The sequence below is a fragment of the Rattus norvegicus genome, chromosome 7 (genome assembly GCF_036323735.1).
Source record: "Rattus norvegicus strain BN/NHsdMcwi chromosome 7, GRCr8, whole genome shotgun sequence".
Lineage (NCBI taxonomy): Eukaryota > Metazoa > Chordata > Mammalia > Rodentia > Muridae > Rattus > Rattus norvegicus.
Window position 1 is genome coordinate 24,748,228 of NC_086025.1, and position 12,934 is coordinate 24,761,161.

Consider the following 12,934-nt stretch of genomic DNA (forward strand, 5'->3'; position numbering starts at 1 on the left):
GGGCAGACCTGGCAGGTCTTGACAACTTGAAAGAACCCGGAGGGTGCAGCTGGGTAAACGAGATGGTGTTCTCGCTGCCCTCCCTGCCTGTTCATTCTCATAAGGAGAAGCTGTGAGTATGGATTCGTCTTCATATGCAGCCTCTCGCGGTGTCCAGCCTTCGGGCACTTCCCAGCATTAACTCCCCCAGTCCGGTTTCTGGCTTTGATCTCCAGCAGCACATTGAGTAAGTGGCAGGATTCAGAGTACTTTGAGCGTTTTCCACGGCACCTCCTGGGCAGTCGGCTGTGTCAAAATGAAGCTGAGTATCTCCTTGGCAGCCACCTGCTGTCAGAATCTCAGTTGAAATGGATGATGAACGAAACTATGTGCTTCCCTCGGGAAGCAAATGGCCACATAAGTAGGTGCCAATGCTGTAGGGGAAGGGTGGAAGGGGTTTGTGGTCTAAATCAGTGGTGGGAATGACAAAAACCTGCACCAGACATTTTAATATAAAAGTATGCAGTAGGATGGTTGGGGAGGGGAACACCCGTATAGAAGAAGGGAAGGGGGATGGATAGGGGACTTATATCCAGGAAACTGGGAAAGGGAATAACATTTGAAAATGTAGATTAAAAATTCCAATAAAAAATGTTTTTAAAGTATACAATAAATGAATACAGGGGCTGTTTTTATTTATCCTAGCTAGTTCCCCAATAACAACACTAGAGAGACCAAGATTTGTTTTCAACTTAAAGTACAATAACTAGGCATTATAATTCTATTCTAATCCTCTGATCTAATATGCTACCTCTCAGCCAAAATCCCCAAGTTATTTGCATTTTTGTATTGGTCTGGCTTTCCTGGCTTCAGGTGTGTTCTATGTTGATGCCTCTCCATATCCCTTCCAGCCTCATAACCTGCATACACATAGGAATATATGCAGATTAAAATCTGCACATGAGAGAAGACGTGTTCTTTGTCTTTGGAGCCTGGCTTTTTTTTCCTGAGCCTTTCCAGCTGCATCCATCTTCGTGCACATGTCACGATTTCATTTTTCTCTATGGCTCAGGAAACCCCTGTGTATATGAACCATATCTTCTTTTTAAATACTTAAGTAGTATATGAGTACACTGTAGCTGTCTTCAGACACATCAGTGGAAGAACAGCTGAGCCATCTCTCCAGCCCCCAGACCGTATCTTCTTCATGCCTTCACTTGTTGGACATTTATGCTGCTTCTGTGTGTTAGCTCCTGTGACTAAGTGTGCAGTGGTCAGCACGGCCGTGCTGGGTACCTCCGAGGCCCGCATAGACTCTGAATGACCCTGCACACAGTAGAGTCCACTGAGCTGGCTGCGTCTGGTCACAGATATTAGAAACAAAGAGAAGAACCACTTGTGATAAAATATTGACTTAAACTGGAGAGACATATATTCCCAAAGAGCTAGGAGAACCTGGGACTAGGTAAAAAGCCAGAATGGAGTAGTTACTGGTAGTTGAAACCTCATGGTAAGCATTTTCACTGAATGTTCATAACAGCACTCTGTCTCTTTGTCTGTCAGCTCCAGGTCCCCTTCATTCTCCCCACAGAAGGTCACTTTTGCTTGATTTCTTTTTTCTTCTCATTGCCCTAAAACAACCCCTCATTTTTGCCACACCTCAGCTAAAAATGGACTGTGTGCCTTGTTTGTCCGTCTGTCCTTCACAGCCTCCGTATTCACCCTGCTTGTATGCCACGGTTCATCTGCTGTCCTGTTAGGGTTTGACCAGTAAACCTCATTTCCAGAGTAGCCTGGGTCCTGTCAGCCATCTTCCTGTGGCTCTGTCTTCCCAGAGCCTCGTTGGCTCTTCAGGACTCAGGGTGGCTGGGCCTCTCTGCCACTGTTCTTTCCACCTTCTCAGCCAGAGGCACTGCATCTCACTCAAGGCTAAGGAAAAGTGTGACCGTTGGTGCGCCTGTCATCTCTCTGGGGGGTTGGTTCTATAGAACCTTATTTTGATAATACATGTTTCTAGCCATGTCAATGGCTCTCCACGTTTCTGAACACTTTCAAGCAGAAACTTAATGTTCTTCATCCCTCTGTATCCACAGGTTTTTTTTTTTTTCTAGAATAAATTAACGTGAATGAGTAAATAAAAATAACTGTTACTTTAAGGTCTACAAGTACTTTTCTTTGAGAGCGGAGGAAACTTACTACCTGAAGTACAATATTTATTATAAAATGACAGGTCTGAACTTGTGTTAGAAATGTATAGTTTATTGATATTTTAGGGTTGACTCTATACATCGTTTTGCTTCACAATGTGCACAGTGAATTCCTGTAAAGATGAGTGAATAACTTCTGTTTCTGAGCAGGAGAGCATATCGAGACAAGCTGAAGTTTTGGACCCACTGCGTGCTAGCGACATTGATCATATTTACTGTATTCTCATTTTTTGCTGAGCAGGTAAGTTTTCTGTGATCCCCATGGCCTTTTAGAAATGATATAAACTCACACCTACAGTCGGGTGGAGAATCCCAGTACTTGGGAGGTTTGAGGGTAACCTGGGCTACTTAGAGGTTGTGTTGAAAATCTGTACCATCAACCCCCCTCCCCCAGGGGGTAAAAAGAAGGAAAGGGAAGGTGTCTTAGTTGGGGTTTTACTGCTGTGAACAGATACCATGACCAATGTTGTCTTATAAGGACAACATTTAGTTGGGGCTGGCTTACAGGTTCAGAGGGTCAGTTCGTTATCATCAAGGCAGGGACACGGCAGCATCCAGGCAGGCATGGATGAAGTTCTCCATCTTTATCTGAAGGCTGCTAGCAGTATACCGACTTCCAGGCAGTTAGGATGAGCGCCTTCACCCACAGTGACACACGTACTCCCAACAAGGCCATGCCTGGGCTAAGCACATACAAACCATCACAGAAGGTAAATCAGTGTAAACAGATATCCTGTTAGCACACCAAGTCATCCACTGTTCAGCTGTTAGCATATTGCTCTGTGTGACTGTGTCCAGCACGTCCAGTCGTGCAGTGCTCAACCATTAGTTTATAGCCCTGTGTCAGTGTGTCCAGCATATCCACTCATGTTGTCCTTTGCCGTTAGCTTATTGTTGTGTCAGTGTATCCAACATGTCATGTCATACAGTGCTCAGCCGACCATAGCCCTGTGTCCAGAATATTCAGCAAACTTTTATTCATGTATCCTGTCTTCCTTTTCACTTTTGTAGACTTCAAACCATAATTGAGAAGCTCTCTTTCCAACCCAGATTGTGCCTAGAGCTGTTCTCTGGTACTAGTTTTCTTCCTTTTCCTTCTTAGAGAAGCCAGTGTCTCCGCGGGTGCTTGTGGTCTTGTATGTCATTGGACACACACCAGCAGTCCCCTGCCTACATCCCTTTGAACTGTCTTTTGTCCTCCCACCTCGGCCATCAGCCTCTCGATTCTGTCCACCTGGGCGTGCATTCAGCCAGGGCCCAGAAATGGGAGGAAGTTGTGATGATAATATTAAAGTGATAACCTTCACTGAGCTGCAAGGGTGAAACACTGAGAAGGAAAAGATTGAAGGGGAGGGAAGGAAGGACTGGTGCAAGCCTGGGGAGGGGCAGTGGAGAGGGGGAGCTCCTCGGTCTCCTCTGCCTCCTCCACCTCCCCAGCTTCCTGGGAGGTGGCTGCTGAGTAAAGCTGCCGCCTGTCACACCCAGGACGCACACTGGAAAGAAGATGTAAACACACAGACAGTAAAATTCAGGATTGAGTGAGAGGCCAGGACCTTCATGCGCATCTTAAGAACGTTCCTGATCTTACGTTCTTGTAGGAGGAAAATAAACTTAAAAGAAAACTTAAAAAAAAAAAAAAAACACCCACACACCCACACCACAAAACAAAACTTAGCAACCTGTTCTCAGCTGTTTCAAGATGAAGGAGAGGGACTTGGCTGAAACAGGCCACTGGGAGTGTTGTAAGCAGCGAGAAGGGTGTGAAGGCTGAGCCTTCTCTTGTGTCATTTGTCCCAGGAGAAAGCAAGGAACTAGAAAGGCAGGGAGAAGGGAGAGGCCCTTCCATGCTTCTCCAGGGCCTTGCTCTCCTACCAAATCAGTGTCCATCCTTCCATCCCTACCCCTTACCATCCTCACAGACAACCAGCGACCACTGCTCCTCCCTCAGCTCATTAGTGGGATCGCTCAAATGGCCCAGCCAGCCTCGACCTCTGAAGGAACCAGGCTGGTTGTATAGACAGGGAGAGGAAAGAATCCTCATAGCAGCTTTACGACAATGGTTAGGGTTTCCATTTTACTTACAGCACATGTAACTGTGTCTTTGAGAAAAGAAGTATTTATTCAGGTTCTAAACAACATTCAGAAATGAACTTTAAAATCTTTTTTTAATGTTTATTTCTACGTGTGTGGGTGTTTCTATGCACCATGTGTGTGCAGTGCCAGAGGAGGCCAGGAGAGGGCATCAGATTACCCGGAACTGGAGTTGCACCGGGAGCGAGCCATGATAATGGGTGCTGGAAATCAAACCCAGGTCCTGTGCCAGCCAGGACTCTTATTGTCGAGCCGTCTGTCTCTCCAGCACCTGAAATTAATGGTTTTCATTTTAACCCATTCCGAACCATTGTCTATTTTCAAATGACTGTTGTTAGTAAAACACCAATAGGATTTTAATATAGTTTTTTTAACTGTTTTACAAAAAAAAAAAAGTCTATTCCTAATGATTAAACAGAGGCAGCTCCTTTCAATTAAAAAAAAAAATCAAAACTGGACAGAGATGTTGAAAGTAAACACCCTTAGTGACGGCTATATAAAATTGGTCACTACAGATCTTCAAAGAATGAACCGTGGGCCAACGTAAGTTTAGTCTTGCATGTCTGCGAGCACGCGCAGAGGGCTGTGTATGGCCCGAAACAAAACTAGATGGGAGTTTTGGTTTTGTTTTGTTCTTATGTTTTGTGATGTTGTTGTATCAGACCATGTCAGTGATCAAGAACGTGCAGGTCCCAGAAAACAAGCTGCCCTCACTAACAGTCTTCCACCAACTCGGAAACCCAATGTTTAGTTTCTGCCTTCCATCATGTAGATAATTGCTCTGAAGAGGAAGATATTCCCCAGGAGGAGAACGCACAAGGAAGCTAGTCCAGACCAGATCCGGGTGTAGAAGATCTCCATTGGAAAGTCACCTACCTCAGCATCTGTGAACATCCCCCTCCTCGCCACCACTGCGGTGTCCCTGTGATGTGCCACGGAGGCAGCCTCGTGGGGAGAAGGGACAGCACGCCTACTGTGTGCTGCGTGCTACGCTGTGAAGAGAGCCCATCGACCTGGGATGACTCTCACACTAAGAACTTGTATCGTAGTTTGTACAGTTGTACTTTTAAAGGATTTGCTGGCGGACCTGTCAGGTTGTTGATAAACCCTCCCTGACAAGCTGCCGGTTTCTTCCCCCAGTTACTGCGGACTGAGAAGTCAGGGCATCTTGAAAGCAGGTGCTGAGGGACCCTCGTCTTTGCATTCCAAAGCCATCTACCATAACCGCTCGCTTTTCTCCTCCCCTGATCCATTGCCTGTTTTTAAAACAGTAAGTGGCTACTAAGTTAGTCACTCTCGTTTCTGAAAATAACAAATCAGGATGTCAAAACATGTTTGTATAGAGCTCATTTAAATAATGTAAAGCGATTACTTCTTGAGCATATCTAAATTATTGATTTTATTAACATGCAAGTGGTCTTGAATCGCTAACAACTACTGAAGAGCTTGAGACCGATGTGGAAAACGCTTTGAGCTTGCTTAACTCATTCCCCAGGGATACTGATCGCCTGTGCGGGCCTGATTGCATAGGCTGGTGTCAAGTAGCAGGGCTGCTCACCAGATGTAATTATGTCGTGGAGATGTATGTACGCAAACAAGTGCCTCACTTCAGAAATGACCAGTGCTGTCAGCACCAGCCCACGACTGTGGTGTCCAGTTGGGAATCCATCATATCGTCCAACGCTCACCCTGCTTGAGCAGGGGCCAACCAGCTTCTGTAAAAGAACAGTAAATAACTTGAGACCCATCATCCATCTTTGTCAAACGGTCTTCTTTGCTTAAATTTTTTGTTGTTTTGGATGATTTATTTTTATTATTTTGTTGCTTTTCAAGACAAGGATTCTCTGTGTATCCCTGGCTGTTTCAGTAATTCACTCTGGAGACCAGGCTGGCCTTGAACTTAGAATCCACCTGCCTCCTGAGTGCTGGGATATGGACCAACACCACCCAGCCTTTTTTTTTTTTTTTTTTTTTTTTTTTGCTAAACAACCCAATACAAAGATGAAAACCTGCTTTAGTTTGCAGCTATACAAACACACCCCGCCCGGGCCATTGTTGTCTGGCTGGAGAATCATTTTTAACATGTGGGTGAGCAAAGCCTGACATTGCCTTGCCCCCATTACATGCAGATTGGGGAGACATGATTCCATGAGTCCTTTATGAATTCTGGCCATATCTTCAATCATGATCTCAGTAGTATTCCTCTGAAATGGCACACATTTTTCTAATGAGAACTTGAAATGTAAATATTGTGTTTGTGCTGTAAATTTTGTGTATTTCAAAAATTGAAGACTCATAAAAAACACATTTATTGATACTTTGAGTTTATTGTTGGTATTTTTATTAATATGTATTTATTAATTATGTATGAGGATTTTGCCCTCACGTACCATATGTATGCCTGGTGGGTTTGGAGACCAGAAGAGAGTTTCATATCCCCTAGACCTGGAGTTACAAATGGTTGGGAGCCACAATCTAGGCTCTGGGGATTGAACCCAGATCCTAAAGAACAGCCAGTGCTCGTAACCACTGAGTCATCTCTCCAGCACTATGCTTTGAGCTTTAAGTCTGAAGACTGGGGTTACTGTTGGACTTGAATGGTCGTCTGTGCAGGCTCTCGGGCTCTGCAATGAACACTATAACCTGTGAAGTACTGTAAGGAAAGGTTAGATATGACATGCTGGAGAATGTTGCTTTATGGGAACGGGGATAGAGTCTAAATGGAATTTGTCGAAAAGTGTAAGGGCCATCTGGGTGTTATCTAGAAGCTGAGAACTTATTTTGGAAAAGTTACATATAGATACCAGACATTTGGGTGTAATATAGGTTTCTGCAGTTGGATGAGCATAGACTGTATCTAGTGAGAAGCTTGGTAATAGAGTGGATAGTTAGACACAAACGTTCCTAGAATCGTTATCTAATGAGTCAGCAAGCTGTTGGGACAGGATTCGTGGCCAGACATTTTAAAAGCTTATAAAGTCCTTCAAGTGCAGTTCCATAAAAGGTCAGGATGTGTCTCAGGTCAACCTGTGATACTGAAATAAGACAACATGTTTGTGATCCCTGCGTTCAGGAGGCTAAGAGATTGGCCATGAGTTCAAGGCCAGCCTGAGCTACATGGTGAGTATAACATAGGTAACCTGTGCGACTAAGAGGCCTTATCTCAAAACCACCACCACTCCAAAGAATAAGAAGCAAACACGGGTAATTTATGAAGAACAGAAGTGCATCTTCCAGAAGTCGTAAGGGAATGCCATACCCCCAGGAGTGAAATATTACCTTGTGCTGACAGGGAGAAGGTGGAGAAACAAAGGGACAGATTCTTTTCCTCAAATGCCCAATTGGTCATGTCACCAAGGTTCCCACACTTGGCAACATGACATGGCTGATTAAATCCCACAGAAATCCACCTGCCTCCTGAGTGCAGGCAGGGATCAAAGGTGTGCGCCGCCACAGCCACCTTATGTATTTATAGTGTGTGTGTCACAGAGAGGCAGATACACACCACGGCGTACTTTCCGACGTCAGAAAAGCACATGGTAGGGGTCGGCTCTCCACCTGAGACACAGGTCCCAGGAAACGAGCTCAGGTTCCTTGTAAGCTGAACTTTAGGGGCAAGGTCACAAAGCATCACATTGTGTGCAGATTCTCTCATCCCTGGGGTCCACCAGGCCTTGGGAGCCAGTATTTAGCATTACAGTACATAGCAAAAGTCCAAAGCTCAACACAGAGCAGATGGTGTAAGCCAATCTAACAAGTCCCCATTTAATGTATATTCATTCCACCAGGGGTCTTCCTCTCAAGACCCCTGACTAATATACCCTGCCAGGACTGTTGCTCAGCTCTGTCCATCCCTGCCTCTCCGTATCAGTTCCATCCCCAGAATGAAGGCATTGCCTCCTAACTCATCCCTCAGAGAGGCCAGAAACATCATCCCTCTCTGGTTCGGTATAGAAAGTTCTGATTGGGAATGAATATACCGATTAGCTTGCTCTAGGCTCCGTCTTCTTTTGGCCTGTGATGGATGATTTAACCAAAGAGATTTAGCACAGGAAAAAGAGACACAAGGATTAGAAAAACATAAAATTGTCTTTATAGTAACATCAGAATGCACCTGAAGGACAGGAGACTTGGCATAAGGGGTTGTCTCCTGCCAAGTCTCAGGGTCTGAGTTTGATACCTGAATCCACACAGGGAAATGAGAAAGCCGGCTCCTGCATCCTTTGATCTCCATAGTATTTGTGTGTGTGTGTGTGTGTGTGTGTGTGTGTGTGTGTGTGTGTGTGTGTGTGTGTGTGTGTATGAAAGCAGCATGAAAGAGAGAACTCCCAAAAGCTGGAGCCCAGTACGTGTGGCCCTTTGTCTCCCCAAAAGTAAGCTGAAATGACTGACCAGCTGTTCTGCCTGCCACCAGGCCCGGGGAGTCCCAAAACACCAGGGTTTCAGGACAGCCATGGTATCCCAAGCAGGCTGGACAAGCCAGGAGGAGCAAGCCAGTAAGCAGCATCCCTCTGTGAACATCAGTTCCTGCCTCCAGGTTCCCTCCATGTCTAAGTTCCTGTATTGATTTCTTCTTCGAGGACTATAGATGTGAACGCATAGGCCAAATAAACCCTTTCCTCCCCAACTTGCTTTTAGTCAAATGGTGTTTCATCATAGCCATAGTAACCCAAACTAAGACAGAAGACAGAAACAAACAAAACAAAAAATCCTGGCAGCAGGCCTCTTAGAGATACTGGCAGAGTTAGGAGTTAGGATTAAAATACAAGGAATCCCTAATAGTATCGGGGGTCGGCTCTCTTACACCAATGGGTCTCAGGTTGGGGTACTTCTCTCTGTTCTCTTTCTTTGGAGCTAGGCTTTCTCTATCTCCATCTTTATCCCTGCACATCATGTGGGCAAGATTTGAGTTGCAGGTTTTGTGGGTAGATCGATGTCCCTCCACCTCCGGAAGTCCTGAGGTGACCACTCTAGTCTCTGCATCCCCCTATGAGTCAGCTAGGCTCACCCCCATAGATTCCCTGTATCCTCCCCCACCCTGGGCCTCCAGCTAATCCCAGAGATGCCACCCCACCCATACATACCAACTTCGATTCTCCTAGCCCTTTCCTATGCCCCTCCCCAAACCCGATCATCATCCCTCCTCCCTTCTTCTTCCCCTCTCCTAGCCTCTCTCTACCTACCTCCAATGACTATTTAGTTTCCTCTGCTGAGTGAAATTCATGCATCTTCCCTCGGGACCTCCTTATTATCCAGTTTCTGTGGGCCTGTGGATTGTAACATGGCTATCTTCCATTTTTTGGCTAATGTCCACTTATAAGTGAGTACGTACCATATATGTCTTTCTAGCTCTGGGTTACCTCACTCAGGATGATATACTCAGTGATATACCATTTGCCAGCAAAACTGACTCTATTAATGATACTCTGCTATGCTTGCAGACAGGAGCCTAGCATAACTGTCTCCACAGAGGCTTCATACAGCAGCGGATGGAGACATATGCAGAGACGCACAGCCAGAGCTCGGGAGCCTTGTGGAACAGTAGGGGATAGAAGTGAGGAAGCTGGAGGGGTCAAGGACACCACAAGAAGACCCACAGAGTCAACTAACCTGAGCCCATGAGGTCTCATACTGGGCTACCAACCAGGGAGCATGCAGAAACTGAACCTAGGCCCCCAACACATCAGCGGCAGATGAGCAGTTTGTCCTGTATGTGGGTCCCCTAACAAGTGGTGCAGGGGCTGTCTTGGTCTCTGTTCCTTGCCATTGGATCCCCATCCACTAACTGGACTGCCTGGTTGGTCCTCAGGGGGAGAGGATCGCTGTCCCAGAGTGGGATGGTGCCCAAGGGGAGGAGCTAATGGGAGGAGGGACTTGTAAGGTTGTGACTGGGAAGAGAGGAGGGAGTGGGACTGTGATTGGGACATAAAGTGAATAAAAAATACAAATTATTGGGGAAAAAATAGAACCGCTGATTTAAACGAAAACAAACAAATAAATAATTCAACAAATAAATAAATAGGGTCTAGTGCCTATAGCAAAGTTTCTCAGGAGAACCTCCGTTTCAACATACTGGTTGGTGGTCCGGTTGGTCCTCTAAGCCTCCTTCTGCCCCTCCACTGCCAGCATACGGACATGTCTTGACTCTCAGTGTCCAGACAGACAGTGCATAACAACTCTATGCTCAAAAGGAACCTTTTCTGTCAGTTCTAATTCATTCATTCAATTGCTATAGTTTTGGGGTTTTTTTCTTTCTTTTTTTTAACATACACTGTCACAACATGGTCAATTTAGAAAGGGTCTGGCTATTCCTCTCCGAACAATATGTCATATGAATTTTAACGAAGGCTTAGTGACATAGTATGGTACCTTACTACTATTCATAAAATGCCAGGCACTTTGGCCCATCTAGAAAGATACTGCCAACAAGTGCTGAGCATTGCCAAATTCGCACACACATACAGAGAGGAGAGAGGACAGAAGAGAAAGAGATGCACATGGAATGTTGGAATTTTTTTTTTAAAACGTCTGCTTCACATGACCCATCTGGCTCCAGACTTCTCTCCTCAGCCCTTTCACAGCACAAGCATGTGTCTTCACAAGTGTCACTCCTGAGGTCATAGAGACAGCCTAAAAATCTCCATTCCAAAGTCACTTCCCTAAGACACGCCTCCACTTTTTAAACGATGCCTGGGCATCTACACACGTGACTTCCCACCGCTCCTTTACCCTCTGTGGGTAGTCCCTGCCGCTAGATGCCCAGACTTAGCTGAAGATTTGGTTGCAGTGGTTCTCAACCTTCCTAACACTGCCACCCTCTAATACAGTTCTTCCACATGTTGTGGTGACCAGCCATAAAACTATTTTGTTGCTACTTCATAACTGTAAACTGAGGAATGACACCCAAAATTGACTGCTGGTTTTCAGATTACACATGTACACACATGCCAGAATACTTATGCACACAAATGCATGCATGGGTACACACACACACACACACACACAACCACACAAATACATAGCACTGGCAAGACTCAATTTTTTTCTAATTCAGTCTATAGATCAGCGACACCCTTCCTTCATCAAAGAAAATAGTAAAGTTGTTTTTGTTTTGAGTGGTTCTAGGAAAACCCGTTGAAAATGTGGGAAATAAGAGTCAAGCATCCATAGAATGTGTCTTAGGGAGGAAGAAGGTGAGAGACTTGCTGTCTCACAAACTGAAAGTTTGCTAAGGTTGGAGTAATGAAAACCGTGGTTTGCAAGCAGGGACCTAGGGAAATCTGCCAGTTGAACAACAGGAAGAGTAAACTCAAGAATTTTGGGAAACAGACTTTGATTTGATCATTGTGTACTGTATACATGTGTCACATTTTCACACTATACTCCATAAATCTAGGGTAAAAGGGCCAAGAAAAACACACCCTGACCCTGACTTGACTCCAAGCCTGAGACCAGGGCCAAAGAAAAAACAAACAAAAACAACATAAAAGAAAACAAAACCCCACCAATTCCCTGAGCATGAAACCCCACTAATCCCTGAGCTTCAAGATCAAGTCACAGAATCCCATCAGTCCAAGAGCTTGTCCCAAGATCAGGCCAGGTAATGCTCCGATTCCAGGCCACCCAGTTCCCCCATCCCATGAAATCCTAGGTAAACCTGCCTTCTGCCCGGTTCCCCGCTCTTCCTCACCACAGCAGAAGCAGCCACCTTCCCGGATTTTTCCCTCCCAATAAATCTCTTGTGTGAGGTTTGTTGTGTGGTGTGGCTTTGTGATATTTCTTGGCTCTCCACTGCCAGGGTACCTTCCTCAGCAGAGCTGTAACCCAGCACTGGGGAAACCTCCCCTGCCTAAGCAGAGTGAGGAGAGCTGTTCCACTGGCATCGGGGACTGCCTTTTCCCTCAGAGCTGTATAATAGATCTATGCACTTGTTCCAGCAAAAATTTTGACATAAAGCTAACAGGTAGATGATATATGACACAGCTGATAGGGAAGAACACACTTATTTTTTTTTTAAAATTTATTCTTCTCTCATATATTACACATTATGAAGGCAGTTCCCCCCTCCTCCCCTCCCAATACCCCTTCCCCTCTCCCTCCCCTTCCACTCCTCCTCCTCCCCATCCACGTTTCTGTGCACACACTTCTTAATAAATTATGAAACATCAGTAACCACAGAAAAGGTAACTTTTTTCTTAAAAATTTTAAACATTAAAATATTTAAAAATATTTTAACATTAAAATATTTAGAATGTATTTTTAAAAACTTAAAAATTAATGGAACTTGTAATGATTTTTAGCATTCAAAGTAACAATTTTTTATAAGAAAACGAACCCAGAACAATCAGAGATGAAAAGCTAGCATAAAAGACCTTATACACTCAGTTCTAGTGACTGCTCTAGCATAAATCCTGAGTTTGTATGATAGCCCTGGCTATCTATAATAATAGTGGTTCTTATAGCCATAATAAATAGTGAGTTGCAAAATAGTCTATAAAATGTTGAACATTTTTCATTATTGCGATGCTCAGACAAAGAAAACTATGATGTGCTGCTATATTAAAGACCATTCTATGTGTTATCGAAACTCAGAAAATGTAAATTAGTCGTGGTTTACTTTTAGAATCCCAACATTTAGGAAGCTATAGCAAGATTAC

The 12,934-nt window shown here is 44.7% G+C and overlaps 2 protein-coding genes across 4 annotated transcripts in view; one reads left to right on the forward strand and one right to left on the reverse strand.

Moving 5' to 3' along the window:
- The window catches only part of Gnptab (N-acetylglucosamine-1-phosphate transferase subunits alpha and beta), a 66,899-nt gene extending 60,305 nt beyond the window's left edge, over positions 1 to 6,594 (forward strand). For both annotated transcript variants that reach the window (NM_001427158.1, XM_039080079.2), the window contains 2 exons: positions 2,337 to 2,427; positions 5,050 to 6,594. In NM_001427158.1, the coding sequence (NP_001414087.1) occupies positions 2,337 to 2,427; positions 5,050 to 5,127 (169 nt within the window). In that variant the 3' untranslated portion in view covers positions 5,128 to 6,594. The remainder of the gene's footprint in view (positions 1 to 2,336; positions 2,428 to 5,049) is intronic.
- The window catches only part of Chpt1 (choline phosphotransferase 1), a 48,650-nt gene continuing 41,368 nt past the window's right edge, over positions 5,653 to 12,934 (reverse strand). For both annotated transcript variants that reach the window (XM_039079436.2, XM_006241230.4), the window contains one exon: positions 5,653 to 5,992. In XM_039079436.2, coding sequence (XP_038935364.1) covers positions 5,762 to 5,992 — 231 coding nt within the window. In that variant the 3' untranslated portion in view covers positions 5,653 to 5,761. The remainder of the gene's footprint in view (positions 5,993 to 12,934) is intronic.